The sequence below is a fragment of the Xyrauchen texanus genome, chromosome 9, assembly GCF_025860055.1.
Source record: "Xyrauchen texanus isolate HMW12.3.18 chromosome 9, RBS_HiC_50CHRs, whole genome shotgun sequence".
Classification (NCBI taxonomy): domain Eukaryota; kingdom Metazoa; phylum Chordata; class Actinopteri; order Cypriniformes; family Catostomidae; genus Xyrauchen; species Xyrauchen texanus.
In genome coordinates this window covers 20,605,172-20,623,594 of record NC_068284.1, presented here as the reverse complement: position 1 = coordinate 20,623,594, position 18,423 = coordinate 20,605,172, and the positions used below count along the sequence as shown (strand labels likewise).

The 18,423-nt window shown below is 38.5% G+C and overlaps 1 protein-coding gene across 2 annotated transcripts; it reads left to right on the top strand.

Moving 5' to 3' along the window:
- Positions 1–530: 530 nt before the first annotated feature.
- LOC127648770 (E3 ubiquitin-protein ligase RING2) lies at positions 531–10,275 on the top strand. 2 transcript variants are annotated; one of them, XM_052133524.1, is made up of 8 exons: positions 531–689; positions 1,550–1,662; positions 4,531–4,691; positions 6,476–6,691; positions 7,021–7,293; positions 7,415–7,480; positions 7,743–7,914; positions 9,225–10,275. In XM_052133524.1, the coding sequence occupies exons 2-8, from the start codon at positions 1,576–1,578 to the stop codon at positions 9,324–9,326; spliced, it is 1,077 nt and encodes a 358-aa protein (XP_051989484.1). In that variant the 5' UTR covers positions 531–689; positions 1,550–1,575; the 3' UTR covers positions 9,327–10,275. The 2 variants fall into 2 exon arrangements, with proteins under 2 accessions (XP_051989484.1, XP_051989485.1); XM_052133525.1 differs by lacking the exon at positions 7,415–7,480 and having other exon boundaries at positions 533–689.
- Positions 10,276–18,423: the final 8,148 nt, after the last annotated feature.

Sequence of the window (18,423 nt, the reverse complement as noted above, 5' to 3'; positions counted from 1 at the left end):
CGTGTCCTGGAGATGGTGTGCAAAGGCTTAACCGTCCGTGTCACGCGTGGTCCATAACAATGTTCCGCTCGTGTCTGGGAGTACACAGCGTTCTGCCTCAGTAGAAAAATGTAGTAAGGAAACAGCTCATTAGGTTGTTATCTCTGCATTGAAGATCTCTGCTTTCATTTCCACATTCCTCTTCTTTTGTTTTTGATGAATCGCATTCTTCGTGCATAACACCACCTACTGGACAGGGGGGAGAATTCATAGTAAAAAAGACTTAAATCTTAAATTGATATGTTTCTGACCCATACATATCATATAACTTCTGAAGGCATGGATTTAACCCCTGGAATCCTATGGATTACTTTTAGGCTGCCTTTATGTACTTTTTGGAGCTTCGAAATGTTGGTCACCATTCACTTGCATTGTATGGACCAACAGAGCTGTTCTATTCTTCTAAAGATAGTTGTGTTCAGTAGAAGATAGAGTCATACACATCCGGGTTAGCATGAGGGTGAGTAAATGATGAGATAATTGTCCTGTTTGGGTGAACTATCCTTTTAAAGTGAAGAACTGCAGAACTGACTCTATTTAGTGTCATTTAAAATACTACACTTCCCAGAGTTCAATGTTCACGCAAAATCCGCCATATTGAGCTCAGCAGAACGCGCTGGCAGGAGAGAGAATACCCACAACATTGAAATGTAAGTATGTAAACAGCTGCGGTTGAAACCTAAATGTTTTATTTCTGGTTGTCGAAGTTGATGTTTTCGTCTGCGTACATTTTTTCATAAGCAACAAGCATGTTGACGTTGATTTCAAGCTTGATTTTATGGCCATTGCAAACCACAGCCATCTGTATTAGCAGGAAGAGTTAGCTGTTAGCTCGTTTGCTTTGCGTTTTCATGACAGCGCAGGAGATAAAACCTTTCCACATGTATTTTTCCACTCCCGTTCACTTTGTTTTGGGTTATTTAATATGTACGTGTTGCGTTAGGATTGACACAATCATTTTTAAAGACACTTTATAAGTGCGGGCAGAGGCCTTTTCTATTTAGTAACACAAAGAGTTATAAGTGCCATCAGGAGCTAATTTAGCTAGTTAGCCCGTAACTGCAGGGTTAGATAGATTATTACTGTAAATTTTGATTTTAAACAACCGTAAAGCAGCGTGTTTGAAGATCTTTAAAAATACATGTAATTTTATGGAATTAATCGCACAACTGCTTCCTGCTGAAATCAACGTAAACAGACCATAACATGTGCTCTCAGATCATGTCATTTCAGAAATATCATTTGTCAGAGACTATCATCAACTTTCTATATTGTCATTGTTCTGTACAAGGATATTTGAAAATTGTAAGATCATTGTATTTCAGAGGGTATTCATGTTTTTTATACAACGTAGACGGACGTTCAGCTATGAAGTGTGAAATTAAAAAATATATATATTTGCTTTGTTTTGATTCTGCATCTCACTATCTGAAGAGCTTATTGTTGTGGATTTAAATGTTGTTTTTCTCGCACAATGTCAATACTGTTCTCTTTGGCTGCTTTATCACAGAGGTGAAGGAAGCACAGTGCATACAGATGACACAGACCATACAAGCGAATGGGGTTCAACCCCTCAGCAAGACCTGGGAGCTCAGTCTCTATGAATTACAGAGAAATCCACAGGTAAGTAAAACAATATGCCTAAGCATCATCCATTATACATAGTTGCAGAATTATTGTTCACAGTTGGTATATTTGAATTTTTATTTATAAATTGTTTTTGTTTGTACTTCTGACTATAAGTCAGTAGTGCTGGGTATCGAGTTTGATACATTTTAGGCACCGACCGAATTTTCTCGAAACTATCGAGTATCGAAAAATGTCTTGTCGTTCGGTACCAAATTTCGATACCTAAGGGGTTAATCTCGCCAACGTCAGTGAAAAGCATGTAGCACGCTAGATGTGCCCAAATCCAAAAGTGCTGGTGATTGGCTGTGTTTAGGCATCAAGGAAAAACACTAGTTTATGCCGGTTACACCCAGAGACACAGCTCACGTGTGAGGCAGTGTGTATGCGTCCCAACCCCCATAGATGTAAAAGATGTGGAAAAGATCAAAAGTGTGGCTACATTTCACCAGACTCTATACCAACAGCGTGCAATGCAATATTTGCAACAAGATAATTGCTGCCAAGACCGGGAACACGACAAATCTGTTTAAGCACTTGACAGTGCACGGAATAAACTTGCTCCGTCTTCGAATGCAAGAATCCTTTCAGCGTCCTCCTGCCAAAGAGCTTCCTTGAACATGTACTTGTTAAATTAACGTTTCTGTGTGCGGTGACATAGTCCGGGGGGGGACAACTGGGACCTTAGATATTGTTTGGATGTATGGCTATAGATAGTTAAATCGATACAAAAAATGCTTTAACCCTCTGGGGTCGACGGACACGCCGGCGCGTCCTGCTGGATTTTTTTCGTCATTACAGCGGAAACAGCGTTTTGGGGGCATACAGATAAGTGTAAGTCATCATTAGAGACTATAAAGGGTCTACTTTTATTTGTGTACACTAACAACAAAACCTTGTGCTTTTGTAAAATAAAGAAAATAAAAAGGGTGCACTTTCAGCAGTCTCTGGGTTTGTGAGCATATATCTGATACACGTCAGAAAAATGAACTGAAACTCTGCGAATACTTATCACACAAACATGAAACATATGTCTAAAGAAAGCGCCTTTCATACTCTAATGTGCTGAGACGATCAAATCAAATGGTAAACGCCCCGACTGTGCCTTAAAAACATCAGTTCATTCACTTATCTGCATGTTTGGAAGACAGCACAATACATGAGTGAGAAAACTCCTGGATAGTGAAGAAGAGTTAACATTTTCCTTAGAAGAAGAGCGGGACTCCGATGAACGTTTGTATTTTGAAGAGAGACTTGATCAAGCAGAGGATACAATTTTAATGTTGCTAACATTTAGTTTTCATTAGTTGACATGCTATTTTATATAAACATGTACATATTTTACTAGTGGGACTGTTTCCAGACTTGCCAGCCAGGATTCAGAGTATTGACATTTGAAATATGTCCTAATAAGCAAGTTTTAGTTTCATTTAAATGCTGTTTCGGCTGAAGCAGGTATTTAAATTGTATGCTGTATGATAAAAATATGATCTGTAATATGATAAAAATAATATGAATGTTTAGATTATATTTTATATAGTGTTTATGCTGCCTCATTATCATCAACAAAGCTTGTGCTTGCAAATGTGTTCGGGTGTAAATGAGTAAAAGGAACTTTAAATATGCCCATATTAGAAAATCAGTTAATTATAATGATTTCTGAAGGATCATGTGACACTGAAGACTGCAGTAATGATGCTAAAAAGCTTTGATCACAAATTGCATTTTACAATATATTCAAATAGAAAAAAGTTCTTTTAAATTGTAAAAATAGTTCAGAATATCACTATTGGTGAGCAGAAGAGACTTCTTTTAAATGGTATTGTTTGTCTAAAATTAAGTAAAGTCTTTATGTAAAGAAAATGTATAGTCAGATTATTTATTTTAACTTGATTTTGATCATTAAGTCTCCTCGCATTCATTCTCTTTCTGTCACATTCCTCATTGATAGGCCCAGGGGTTCTTTTGTCTCCTCAGGTGTGAATTACAATCCATATTCATGATCATTCACGCCTCCTTGCTTATGACCTTTCTAACACTAAACGTGTCTTACAAAAGTTAAATTACTATATTGTTTTGTATGAATGAGTGATCAGGATGGTTTTCACATCAGAAAATCTAGGCTACAAGATCCAGTTCTCAAAAGGCTTGTGGACAAATATTTATTATGTGTTATATGGCCTTATTTCAATGACTTAAAAATGTAGTTTTTTCAAAAACCACACATAAATGTTTTTTTCTCAAAAATATAAACATGTACACACCTGTTGCTCACATATTATTGTAGCCCAGTTTGTGCTGAATACAGTGTTATCAGACTTTAGCCATTAATGTGTTTTTACACAACTGAAAAAAGCACAAATGTCAAGGCATGTCAAAACTTCTCCTGGGTCCAAAACACCCTCAGACCCCAGAGGGTTAAAGTTGACAGTAACTGATCAAGTTTAACTCGCATTAAACTAGTTATCTTGTTAAACCGTACTTATCCTTAGGGTTGGCAGAATTAACAGTTTAGCTTTCTTGTTTTGTTTTTTTTTCCTCTTCACGTTAATGTTATAGCCTCTGCCCCTGCCGACCCTGATATGAGGATAAAAAGTCAACAAACTGAAAAAATAAAACCAAAGTTTTTTTTTGAGGTTATGTTTGTAATCTTGTTAAAACGGATTTCATAAAATTGGTATCGAAAAAAGTATCGCTTAGGAACCGATATCGAAGTCAAGATATCGGTATCAATATCTAATTTTTTTTAACGAGACCCAGCCCTATAAGTCAAGAGAAGCAGTTTTGAGAAGTGAGAGACAGTTTAGGACATGTAGATTTGTTTTGAACCCCATTCACCGCTTCTGTACTTTTCTACTCCTTTAGGAAGCCATCACGGATGGTCTGGAGATAGCGGTGTCTCCACGCAGCTTGCACAGTGAGCTCATGTGTCCCATCTGCCTGGACATGTTGAAGAATACCATGACCACAAAGGAGTGCCTGCACCGTTTCTGTGCAGACTGCATCATCACTGCTCTCAGATCGGGGTGCGTTAATGTCATCAGTATTTATAAAGAATTATGGGTTTAGATTTATAGTATACTATAACTTTCTGCGATATGGAAGAGTACCTGAATATAGGACTGGATTTTACAGGTCAGTGATGTCAAGGACAGGTATCGCCCTATGTATGTCGTTTTATTTATTTTGATCAAATTCAGTTTTATTTTATTTTTTCCTGAATTCCGTTTTTAAAGTTGAATTGAATTTTATAATCTCTAGGATTTTTTCAGCAGCAGTGCTACCATGCACATCCACAAGCCTGCAACACCGGACCCATATTTACGCACGTCGGTGGATTAATAGCTTAAAATTACCTTAGAATCATTATACACTTATCAGCCACAACATTAAAATCACCTGCCTAATATCGCTTTTTTAACTTTAGCGGTATCAAAGCACTTTACACTGCATCCTATTCACCCATTCACACACCCATTCACACACCAATGTTGGCAGACATACAAGGTGCTAGCCTGCCATTGGGAGCAACTTGGCATTCAGGGTGTTCGGTGTCACCAACCCTGTGATTAGTGGACAACCCACTCTACCACCTGAGCCACAGCCGCCCCTAAAAGAAAACGTGATTCGTCAGACCAGGCTTCCTCCCATTGATCCATGGTCCAGTTTTGACACATCATTGTTGCGTTTTCGGCTGTGGACAGGGTTCAGCATGGGCACTCTGACCGGTCTGTGGCTAAGCAGCTCCATATGCACCAAGCTGTGATGCACTGTGTGTTCTGACACCTTTCTATCATGGCCAGCATTCAGTCTTTCAGCAATTTGTGCTACAGTACCTTTTCTGTGGGATCAGACCAGACGGGCTAGCCTTCGCTCCATACACACATCAATAAGCCTTGGGCTCCTATGACCCTGTCGCCAGTTCACCGGTTGTCCTTCCTTGGACCACTTTTGGTAGGTACTAACCACTGCATACCAGGAACACCCCACAAGACCTGCCATTTTGGAGATGCTCTGATCTAGTCGTGTAGAACAATTTGGCCCTTGTCAAGAGAATACAGTGTTCAAGCATCATAAACATTTTCCCCTACAAATGACAACAAGGCATATCCATCATTTTGTGAACTGCTGTGCATGACTATACAAAATGACAACAATATTTGCCTACAAAAAAGTGATAAGGGATTCAATTACATTGTAATGTCATCAGCCACATTTAGTCATAATTCATCCAGCCACTTTCTCTACTTGTTGAACAAGATCTTTGTAAAAGAATGACATTCCTCCTCTTCTCCTTCAGTCGGTCAACAGATCCTGATACTCGCTTGTTCAGTGAAGGGGCATTTTCTTTTAGTGTGTCAAACCATTGATATGCTAATTTACAGTCTGCACTCAAATGCTATTAGCTTTAAAGGCATGAAAAGTCACCAAAGCAGTTTTCTGTTTCAAACTAGGGACCATTGGCTTCAAAAATGTCAGTGTATGAGAAACATGAGTCCATGTATGGAGGTGAGCGAGAACGATTTGTTCAGTAAAAAGTTCAAAAAGACTGATTAGTTCACAAATGAGAGAAAAGATGTTGGAAGCACGCAGCTGACTGGGGCTAGCAAGCATTACGTTGCATCAACAATATTAATGAACCGTGTGAAATTTCCACAGCAGTGCTCATCACAAGGCCCTAGACAGTTTAGACTGTCTAAATTCCAGGCTGATATAAAATTTTTGTTTTTCATTCGTGTTCAATATGATTGTATTGAGCTACATCTCTGCATTGTCACCTGATCAATTTTATATCTTCTGTGGTTGACAGGAATAAGGAGTGTCCAACATGCAGGAAGAAGCTGGTGTCTAAGCGCTCCCTCCGACCAGACCCCAACTTTGACGCCCTGATCAGTAAGATCTACCCCAGCAGAGACGAGTATGAGGCCCACCAGGAGAGAGTGCTGGCCCGCATCAGCAAACACAACAACCAACATGCTCTCAGCCACAGTATTGAGGAAGGCCTAAAAATCCAAGCCATTAACAGGTCAGCACAGAGCATCTGATCAGTCAAGAATTGTTGTCTGGTATAAGGCTGAAAGAAAAAGATGTTTTCCAAATATATCAGTATTTGAATTGTCTGTTTTTGCATTTTCTTATCTCTTATTTACTGCTGTCAAATTCCCATATTTGTTGTCTTGATACTGCCGTTTTTAGTTCTTTAAATCGTGTTCAGTTCTAGCTTAAGATGGTATTCTTGGGTGTTTTTTGTCATTTTGGAGAGATCAAAATGTAAAGTTTTCTTATTTTTGTTTTACTCTATCGTCTGTTTATGTTATTATGTTGGCATCATTTTTACCGTGGGGGGCGCTGTAGACTTCAGCGGGGAAAGAAGCACCAGATTGAGAATGGCAGTGGGGCAGAAGATAATGGGGACAGCTCACACTGCAGCAATGCATCAGTGCACAGTAACCAAGAGGCCGGGCCCAGCATCAAACGAACCAAGACATCTGACGACTCTGGTCTTGACATGGACAATGCCACAGAGAACGGAGGAGGAGACATGGCCCTGGATGGGGCCAGTGAGATTGAACTAGTGTTTCGTCCTCACCCAACGCTGATGGAGAAAGAAGACTCTGCTCAGACAAGGTGAGTCATCGCTTTGAATCAACTCACTAAAAGATTGGCAGACCACCTTCAAATAATATATTTAATTTGCTTTTCAAACCAAATACACGTTTCACCTCAATTAAGGGCGTTTTCCAAACAGCATTTTTGCGCCCTTGAAGGGCACTGCGGGAAGGGGACGCCACTCGAAGGGTCATTCCAAACTGAAGTAAGAAAATGAATCTTTTCACGAAGGGCCATTCCACAAGACTGTTAAGTAGGGTACATTCATATAGTAATGCCATGCTCCCTTCAGAGTGCCCATATCAAGATCTCTGTCCTTCGGAGTGAGTAGGGCATAGGGATGATCACTTTTGGAATTCGACCTAAGTCTTTTTTACCTTCAGTTTTTTGGTGTCTCCTATATGTCAGCTATATGTTTGTCAAGTTTCTTAAAATTTGAAATATGAATTTGTGGAATTTGTTACCAGGTACATCAAAACTTCAGGTAACGCAACAGTGGACCACCTCTCTAAATACCTAGCTGTCAGATTGGCCCTGGAGGAAATGCGCAAGAATGGAGATGCAAGCCCCATCAACGTAGAGGCAGCCAGTGAAAAACAGTACACAATCTACATTCCCACAGCTAACAACCAGTTCACAGTAAGTTTGGGACCATTTTTTTTTCCCCAGACATTTAAGATCAAGTATGGATGATTTGATCCAAAAACTGTAAAGCGATTATTTTGACACACGTTTATCATCATGTTGCACTGCTAGGAAATCAAAACGTAAAGCCTTTGGCCCTGCTGCCAATATAAAGAGTTACTCTTTAACCTCCTGAGACCCGAGCAAATAGTTTTCCTAAAAATGTATGTGGACAGCAGGACTAAGTTATGAAATGTAGATAATACCAAGCTATATAAAGTAATTTTTTTAATCAAATGGTTTGTTTCCAGGCGTGTTAATTCATGTTTTTTATATGCTACAGACTTTACATCAGAAATCTGCATAATTAATTCTGATTCAAAATAATGGCCAGCATCATCCAATCACTGCCAGCCATTTTAAAGTAAAATTATACATTATCAATTCTGAATCTACCGATTACCATTGTCCCATTGTCATCTGCAGCTTGTTGAACTGTTCTCAGAACAGTTGAAATGCACCTGATTTTTCAGCTTTTGTATGAACCCATTTGTTCTATGAAAATGCACATTAAATATTGTTATGCATTTAATAATGTTAATGAATAGAACCATATTGAAGAGTGATAACTAATAGAATATAACAATTTATATTCAAATGAAGTAAAATGACCCACAGAAATGTTAATGTTGAAAGTTATTCAAAATAACTAAAATGCCATTTTATTTTTATACTTTTGAGGGAATAATGTCCCAAATACACGTGTACATCATTTTAAATTATTGCATTTTTTTTAAGCATCATATCATACAAAACTATAGATGCTACTCTTTACACCAAAACAGGTTTTAAGGAGAAAAAAAAACATTCTTACCAGAGGACTTTTGTTGGCTCATTGCCCATAGAAGTACTTCATGGAAATCAACGTCATGCTGTTGTTACGTGATTCGGTGCGCTAGAAGTTTAACCCTTAAATTACAGTCTAAATTGTTGTGAACAGTATTCAGTCGGTTTAAATTCATTTAAATTTGCGAAGCCAAAATACAATTTATAGGCAGGTGTACACGGGGTTGCATGAAGTTAACGTGCTAACATTCATGTTCTCTTTAAAAGAGCCAAACTCAAAAAGCTTTTTCACACAATACATGTAATTAAATCACAGATTTTTGCAGTATATTAATTTAGTTGCCGTTTAGATTTTAATATGATTTATTGTGATGCCCTATTGGATACCTATATACCATAACATGCTTATAGTCAGTAACATGTGCATTTTGCATATGTTTCTTTAATATGACGCTTTTGATCACTTGTCCCTATCACAGGTCCTGAACGGCTCCTTCTCCCTGGAGCTGGTGAGTGAGAAGTACTGGAAAGTCAACAAGCCCATGGAGTTGTACTTTGCCCCAACAAAGGAGCACAAATAAATTCTCATGAGGGCCCAAGCAGGTCCAAGACAGACTGATGGTTCATCCACTCTATTCTCTCCATCTTTCTTTTTCTTGCTGTTACTCCTGGTCTGGAGCATACTAGTTTCTGGGGACCCAGCTCCTTAATAACTGTGGCTGCTTTGTTTGTTTTTTTTTTATTGTCTTTTTGTATGGGAATGAGACCAGGGTCGATTAATTGTAATGGGGTGGGAGGGCCATGGGAGTCAAACCAGTGTGTGGATTCATTCCCCCCCTTCAGTTGAAACAATCATTTCATTGTTACATGTTGAGTCCTTTCATCAAGAGGACTTTGACGTTGCCTTCAAAAATAAAACATTTTAGTCTGCAAAATGGATACTTCAACCATAACACCATGACATTGAAGAAGTCCTACTGAGTGCTTCATGGAAGAGGCTGATGTCAGGAGGCGGACATGTTCTTGATATCAAACTAGATTGATATTCATTGAGATTTTAAGTGCATTAGACACCACTTCTGTAGCAGCAACAATTGTTGACTAACATGATCGCATTTTGCCACCATTTACCATTACATGTTGAGAGAATGTGATGACTTAGGTCACATAACTTTCTTTCACTAGTCTGTACTTCTGTGTTAGTCATCCATTATACATGTTACAGATGTTTCGGGATTGTACATACTACTCCACTTTATAGCACAACTAGAAAATTTTAATTGACTCCAATGTTATGGCTGTTACTCAACTGCCAATTTAAAGAATGTCAGCTGGCAGTTGTACTTGAAGATAGACCCCATTTTCAATTGTCACATTTCATAGGATCGTTGTCTAAGGCAACTTTTTAGAGCATGAAGTACTTTTAGTTTGACATCCTTGGCATACATATGAGTTCATGTTGTTGTTTGGAGAAAAAAAAAAATGTATACCGCATTCTTTGTTTGAAAAATAAAAAAATATGGTGTCACACCTGTTATGTCATGCCACACCTTTTTATAGAAGTTCTTTAGTGTATTTGGGTTGAAACGGATCCCCAGTAGATGGTGCTTTTGCAACGTTATTCAAGGCTGTGTGGACATTTCTTTAAAAAGATAAATAAGATTAACTTAACAGTAATATTTTGAGCATTAAAAGGTTTGCAAATATCTGTCACAGATGTAAAAGGTGTGTACTATTGCTATTTAAAAGTCAGAAATGCTCAATGCTATTTTATTACTTTATGTACTGTATGTAAGTAATGACTTTCTAAAACTACTCATACAGTATGTTTAATTAATAGACTATATAACTAGTATCATTTATGCCAGCATACTTTAGATAGATCCTTTATTGTCATTGTCACCAGTACAATGAAATTTAAAGTGCTCACCAGTCAGTACATCATTCATAAATTCATAAAAAAAATATAGGCATGTTGCCTATATTAGGTGAGGTCTCTCATAGCTCACCTGATTGCTTCACCTCTCATGTACCAGATCAGTAGATCATGTCTGAAGACCACTGAAGTCGTAATAGGGCATCTTTCGTAGGTTTTCCATGTAATCTGTAAAGATTAGTGGGCGGTTTTACCGTTTTTGTTTAATCCCACGCCCAGTATGGGATTGTCTCGCCACGTGATACACTGCAGTGCTGCTTAAGAGTATGAAATAACTATGCCTATGGATATATAAGTGTTTCTAACCTCTGCTCCCATAGTCAAGTTAAGGTTTAAATTACAATAGAATAGACGTTGTATATTCAAAAAAATGAATAAAGAATTTCAACATTTAGAGAGAAAAATTTGGAAATATTTTGGTCGTCAAAGGTTAGTGTGGATCATCTCCAGTTACACATGTAACCTCGGTTCCCTGAGATGAAGGGAACGAGACATTGTTGTAAGCACTATTGGGAGTCCTTAGATGACCTTGTTGAAACCCCTATCCAATCCCACCAATCCTCTGATTGGCAATGGTGTCTGAGCCCTGCCCTTTCAGACTGAAGTCATAATACTAAATTGGCCTATATAAGCGGGTGCTCGGTCACCATTTATTCTGAATTTTCAGATCGAGGGACAAGAGTGAGTCACTCGTGTTATGAAAATCTGAAACAGTAGTATGGCCAGTTTCGCAATGTCTCGTTCCTTTCATCTCAGGGAACCGAGGTTGCATGTTGTAACCGGAGACATTCCCTTTCGATTCAGTTCACTGACATTGCTGTAAGCACTATGGGGAACAATATCCCATCACGCTGCACTACATGACATTACTCACCCAGAATTATAGCACTAAATAGAGATATTCGTAAGAAGTCACAGACCGATGACTTAAGTCATATTACGTGTATATGAATAGTCCCACATGGCGGACACCAGATGGAAATGAATGTAGTCTGGGATCTATATGAACCATATATATAGATATACATATTTACACAGTAAATTTACACAGTATGGTAAATTAACCCTCTCACAACATGGTTGGAAAAGTAGGTTATATTTGTTATGGGAGTACTTATGACTTTAAAGGGGCAGTTCAGCATCATATAATTAGGTGGCTGTATTGATTATAGTTGGTAGCCCACCTGTAATAAGGGCTTGGGGTCACCCGCTTGAAAGTAAGCAGCGCACTATACATAGAGGACTTGTGAGGAGATGGACGCCACATCCAGGTTATAAAATCTTGCAAACGTGTTTTGTGAGGACCATCCTGCTGCCAAATGTATGTCCTGTAAGGATACACTGTTTGTCCACACCTATGAAGAAGCCATGCCTCTGGTTGAATGCGCTTTTAAACCAATAGGGCAATTTTTACCTTGTGATTTGTAAGTGAGTACAATCGCATCAACAATCCAGTGAGAGAGCCTTTGTTTGGAGACGGACACCCCTTTTGTTCGTCCTCCATAAAAAATAAAGAGCTGATCCGACAGTCTAAATTGACTGTTGCGCTCAACACATTTATGCAATGTCCTCACCGGGCATGACAAATGCATAGATTGCTCTTCATCTGAATTAAATCGTGGGGGAAGGAAGGCTTGCAAATGAACCACCTGAGCCTTGAAAGGCAATAAAACCTTAGGCATGTAGCCTTTTCTATGTTTAATGGTGGTTTTTGACAGATCTGGACTAAACTCCAGGCATGACCTGTCAGTCGACAGCGCCTGCATGTCACGCAAGCATTTAAATGAGGCCAAAGCCAGTACGAGTGCGGTCTTTAAGGAAAGCATCCGCAGCTCAACAGATTCCAATGGCTCGAACCAGGAATTTGAGTGTCTTCAGCACCCAAGTCAGCACCATAGCAGGGTGAGGGGGGGGTTCAAACGCCTTGCTCCCCTAAGGAACTTTATGACAAGATTATGTTTGCCTATCGACAAGCCAGCCTCCAGGGCAATGGTATGCTGATATAGTCACTACATAAACCTTGAGCATTGACTGGGTAAGACCAGCATCCAGACGCTCTTGAAAGAATGTCAAAAAATCAGCAATGGGGCAATTCACTGGGTCTTTCAAAGCGCACCAATTTGCAAACACATCCCATTTAAGTGTATAGAGGCATCTCGTGGACAGTGCTCTAGCCTGTAAAAAGGTATTCATCACCGACTGAGCCAGTTCTGGCTCATCTGATGTGCGCCGTTGAAATGTGAAACGTGTCAAACGTGTAGGTATTCAGCTGTATTTCCTATAGAGGGCCGTCTAGAATTTCCATCATCTCCGGAAATCAGGACTGATTGGGCCATTTCGGTGCGATTAACAGAACTGTTTCCATGTCCACTAAGACTTTGCTGATGACAAAAATAATGAGGCACATCGGGAGAAATGCATACTTGCGTTTCTCTGGCCATTTGTGAGCCAGCATGTCCATCGGTGCTTGGGACATGGAGTACTAAAGGGGACACTGGGCGTTCTCCCCAGAGACGAATAGGTTAACTTCCGCTTTGCCGAAAGATTCATGAATCTTCAACACTGTCTGAGGATGAAGTCTCCATTCCCCTTGTAATGCTCTCTGCTTCAAAATGCAATGAAAAGCTCTCAACACAAGAAAGACAGTAAGTAGTTCTAGGCGTTAATGTGCCACTCCCATTTCGCACCTGTCCATCGCACACCGTGCCCCAACCTGTGTTGGATGCATCTGTGGTCACCGCTTTTCTTCTGAAAATTTGACCCAGCATAACACCCTGTTGGTTGAAGGCCGGCACTGTCCATGGTGTTAGAGCAGCCTGACAGCGGTGATCCACCGCATTGCGCATGCGCCCGTGGCTCCAGGTGGACACCCTCGGCCATAACAACTTTTTTGAGACTGCTAGTGTAGAGCCAGCTTTAGTTACACATGCACAAGGATAACACTGATATTGTTAACAGGGTCCAACAGGGGGGGAAAAAATGTAGTACTTGGTTGTTGGATGACTAGTTGAATAATCGACCACCCTGGCACATTCCTAAACTAAACATTCTTTTTCTTTCCAAATATGTCAAATTCTGAGACATTCTGTGTTTTATAGCTAATGCCATTTTTACGACTGGATTCTGTGATTCTGTCCCTTTTTTCACATCGTGGAAATCAAAGGGCCCTACATGTAGTAACCAGGGTATAAGCAGACTCGGATCATTCATTTATTATTGAAAATTAATTCACATCCCATAGTGTAAAGGCCACATCACCACGGTACCACCTTGGGTTGTGAACTCATTTTCCAAAACATTTGCTGTTTGACCATGAACCATCTAAGAATTGCAACTTAAGTTTTTTTGTAGTTTAAAAAACACCATTATTAGAATGAAAATTTTTACTGTATCAATACTTTCACTATTTTGTCAGAGCATATTTTGTCAGAGCAAAACAGAGATGACAGTAGATAAGGCTTCGTACATGACAGTCAACCGTTGATGTTGTTTCACAATGTGCAGCCGCCGGCAGTGACAAAACTATACGAATTTGTGTAGTTGACACCTATCCAATGAATTTGTGTATTTGAAACCTATCCAGAGTCCCGATCGTTACTATGTAACAAAAATCATGTTAGCCACACTGTCAAACAGTTTTATTATACCTAAATATTTTCCAGGACATTTAGGTATTTTCCATGATTTGAAAACTGCATTGCAGAATGTTAGGTTTTCCAGGATGTGTGGAAACCCTGACACTAATGGAGACATCACACGAAACAACTATTTGCAACAATATAACATAATACTACAAAAGAGCTAAAATCTAAATTCTTAATAACAACTATTTAAATGCCCCCATATGTTCCCTTTGACCAAGTAAACATAATTAAATAATTCAAGCACAAGGCATTATGGGTATTCCCCATAGCCTCAGTTTGTACTCAGTAGTTTGAGTTATTAACACTTAAAATATTAAGTCTATAGATTTAAAGAAAAAATAAATTAAGTTCAAGAAACATACATATCTGTTATGAGCCAAAAACTTGACATTTCAAGTAACATTTAATTAAGATTGATTTTTCCAGTAATGACAAACTTAGAGTTTACAGTGCCTGGACATCTGTTTGAAATTGAGGGTAACTGATTTTATACATCGACTAAATATGACCATGGAACCAGTTGGTTAAAAATAACTGCAAAAATAAAGGTGAAGTAAGTTATAAGAAAAGGTCTAGCATCATTATAGCATAATTTATTTGAAGATGCTGCTTGGTTTGATATAATAGTGTGGGTCAAATATCCAAAGCCTGTTTGGGGCCACAATACACTCACTGAGAACTTTATTAGGAACATTATGGTCCTAATAAAGTGTCCGGTGTGCATTCTGAGATGTTTTTCTGCTCACTACAATTGTTCAGAGTGGTTACCTGAGTTACTGTAGCCTTTCTGTCAGCTTGAACCAGTCTGGCTATTCTCCAATGACATTTACATTTACATTTATTCATTTGGCAGACGCTTTTATCCAAAGCGATTTACAAAAGAAGAAAACATAAGCGAATCATCTTAAGGAGACAGTGGTACGAAAAGTGCCCCATTACAAAGTTTCACTATCATCAGAATAGTATACAAAACAGATTTAAGTGCAACAAGAAATTTAAATAATTATTATTTTTTTTTTTTATATTTTCACGGTTAAGTGCTTTTGGAAAAGATGTGTTTTTAACCGTTTTTTGAAGATAGAGAGTGAGTTAGCTTCCCGGATGGAGTTGGGAAGGTCATTCCACCACCGTGATATGATGAAACTGAAAGTCCGGGAAAGTGTTTTGGTGCCTCTTTGTTTTGGTACGACAAGGTGACGTTCCTTAGCCAACCGCAGGCTTCTGGTGGGAACGTAGCTCTGCATAAATGTTTTCAGGTATGCTGGAGCAGACCCAGTGACTGTTTTGTATGCCAGCATCAGGGCCTTGAATTTAGTACATGCATGAACCGGCAGCCAGTGGAGAGAGACAAAGAGTGGTGTAACTTGTGCTCTCTTAGGTTCATTAAAGACCAGACGTGCTGCTGCATTCTGGATCATTTGGAGAGGTCTAATAGCACATGCAGGGAGGCCTGCAATGAGAGCGTTATAGTAGTCCAGTCTAGTTATGACAAGTGACTGAACGAGCAGTTGTGTGGCATGTACAGAGAGGAAGGGTCTTATCTTCCTGATATTGTAGAGTGTAAATCTACATGATCTTGCAGTCTTCACAATATACACTCACTAAGCACTTTATTAGGAACACCTGTACCCCTACTTTTTCGTGCAATTATCTAATCAGCCAATTGCGTGGCAGCAGTACAATGCATAAAATAACACAGATACAGGTCTGGAGCTTAAGTTAATGTTCACAATGACCTCTCTCATTAACAAGGAGTATTTTCCCCCATTCTGATGGTTGATGCATTTGTTTCAAAATTACTATTTAATAGTTACTTTAAAAAAAGAATGTTATTGTCCATTCTTTTATTTCGCTCTAACCTGTTACCATTTGGATAGAAGTGCGGAATGCCGGAACCGGAACAAAAAAATACTGTTTCTGCTCAGAACGAACTGAAATGAAAAACCTTCAGTTTTTAGTCACTGTTGTGAAGTGTCAGTTATATCAGGTCTTCGCATTGATTCAAACTAAGGCTAAACCTCTTCTCTCTATTGCTGTGAGACAAGTTCAAAGATGAGGGCAGAATCATCACTGGTGCACAAGACCAGACAGCTTCACCTTGCCCCTTAATGACAATTTCACACAATCCTGTTCTGTTCCCATCCACAAGTCTCCATTTTGCCATCTCTCCCTACCCTCCTGTGCATGTAGTGTAAGCTTTAAAGACAAGTGCCCTATTAACCTGACCTCAGATTACCTACCAGTCATTTATATGTCAAGAAGAGGGAGTCAGGCCATGTGGTTCATGTACAGTTACACTGGATGTCTGTGTTGGGTATTTTGTGTCAGTTGTGCATAGTTTGATATGTACCTATTAAAAAAGGATTTTACAACCTCACAGCAAGTGTGCAATTAACCCTCACTGCAGTCTCAGAAATGTGTTTTTACAAGCACACACAGTGTGGCTACATTTCTATGCGGTCAGGTCATGGCAGGGTCCAGTAACACCCTGCTGCTTTGAAAGGATCAAGAGCAGTAGCCTCCCACACAAAACGCGTTTGTGTGAAAGCCTCTTACAGAATAGACATATAACCTGGGCCGCTTTAAGGTACCTCTGGGCCCATGGCCTCGCTGGTCCGCTGAGGCCCCCTTCAAATTGTTGGGGGGAGCAACTCCTGTGCATTGAACAAGCACTACAAGGACGCCTTTAACTCTTGCGGACTGTTACCATGTCAACAACTGTCTCCTGCTGAAAGCATTTAAATGCACTCCTCCCGCTGGGCCCCATGGGAGATGTAGGCCTCTGGGCTTTTGCCCTTCATGTGTTAATGTGCCCCTGGCATTTCCACCATTTAAAAATGATTATTTTGACTCATTGACAAACCTTATCGGATCTATTTCTTAATCATGGTGATTTCTGAATCCTAACTTGATATGGGTTTAGAATGACATGAGGGTGATTAAATAATGACAGGATTTTCATTTTAATTTAATACAGGAATTTTCTGTAAAATGGCCTCATGAGAGGTCAAAAGAATTGCTCTAATGCACCCCTAATACTAAAGATACTGTATGCAGTCAGGATTATGTAAAGTGCTTCCATGATAGTAGCAGGCGATTAGGTCAACTGTGTGTTTGTGTGTGGGCATGTACATTTGTTTTGATATAGAATCTATAAGTCTTAGAGTGTACTTGAAATCTCAAGTAAGTGTACTTACAGGCAATATAATTTAAATGAATTTAAAGGATACTTAAATGTACTTGAAGGAATACAATTTTATCTGTATATTTCCTAACATACTTAAGCACACTTTTAAAAAGTACACTTTGTAATAATGTTAACTTGAGTATTATTTTAAAAGTACATTTTAAATCATTATGTTTTAATACTCTTTTAGCGTGCTTTAAAGAAGCAGAATTATTTAGATTTATAACATACTAAAGCACATTTAAATAAAATTGTACTTTATTATAATTTTAATTATAGTGTGTTATTTGAAATTAGATTTAAAGTTAATACATTTTTAAATGTTCTTTGGTATATTTTCAAGAAATACACTTCTAGGACATTATTTGATAATGCACTTGAAATACTCAACATAAGTTTGAATTGAATGTACATTTTTCTGACACTTAATTGCATTTAAGTACTGTTTAAATGTGTTTGACACACTTAAGTAGCATTTAAGTTGTGCGAAATATGTAACATTGTAGTATATTATAATGCACTAAATATATTTTACACATATTTTAATGTATTGAGAATATATTAAAGTATAATTTTGGGTGTAATTAATTACAACTTTATATCAGTTGTACTGTAACTTTATTTCAAGTTAGGATAAAGTTCTAAAATATATTTCAAATTGCACTTAAAATGCATTTTTATTATAATCTTAAATGTGCTGGCACATATATTACATTGCTACTTGTTCACTGTTGAATTGCTACTAAAACACACTTAAGTGCTACTAAATATGTGATTCAAAAACGCAATCTAATACACTTGAAATGTATCTATTAATAATATTGAACGTACATATATTTCAATTGTACATTTATATAAATTGTTTCCAAAGTAACATAAATTGAGATAAATAAATGTGTTTGACATGTGCC

Coding starts and splice junctions, on each gene's coding strand:
- LOC127648770 (XM_052133524.1), top strand. CDS start 1,576: ATGACACAGACCATACAAGCGAATGGGGTTCAACCCCTCAGCAAGACC. Junction 4,692..6,475: donor ATCACTGCTCTCAGATCGGG/GTGCGTTAATGT, acceptor TGTGGTTGACAG/GAATAAGGAGTGTCCAACAT. Junction 7,915..9,224: donor CAGCTAACAACCAGTTCACA/GTAAGTTTGGGA, acceptor TCCCTATCACAG/GTCCTGAACGGCTCCTTCTC.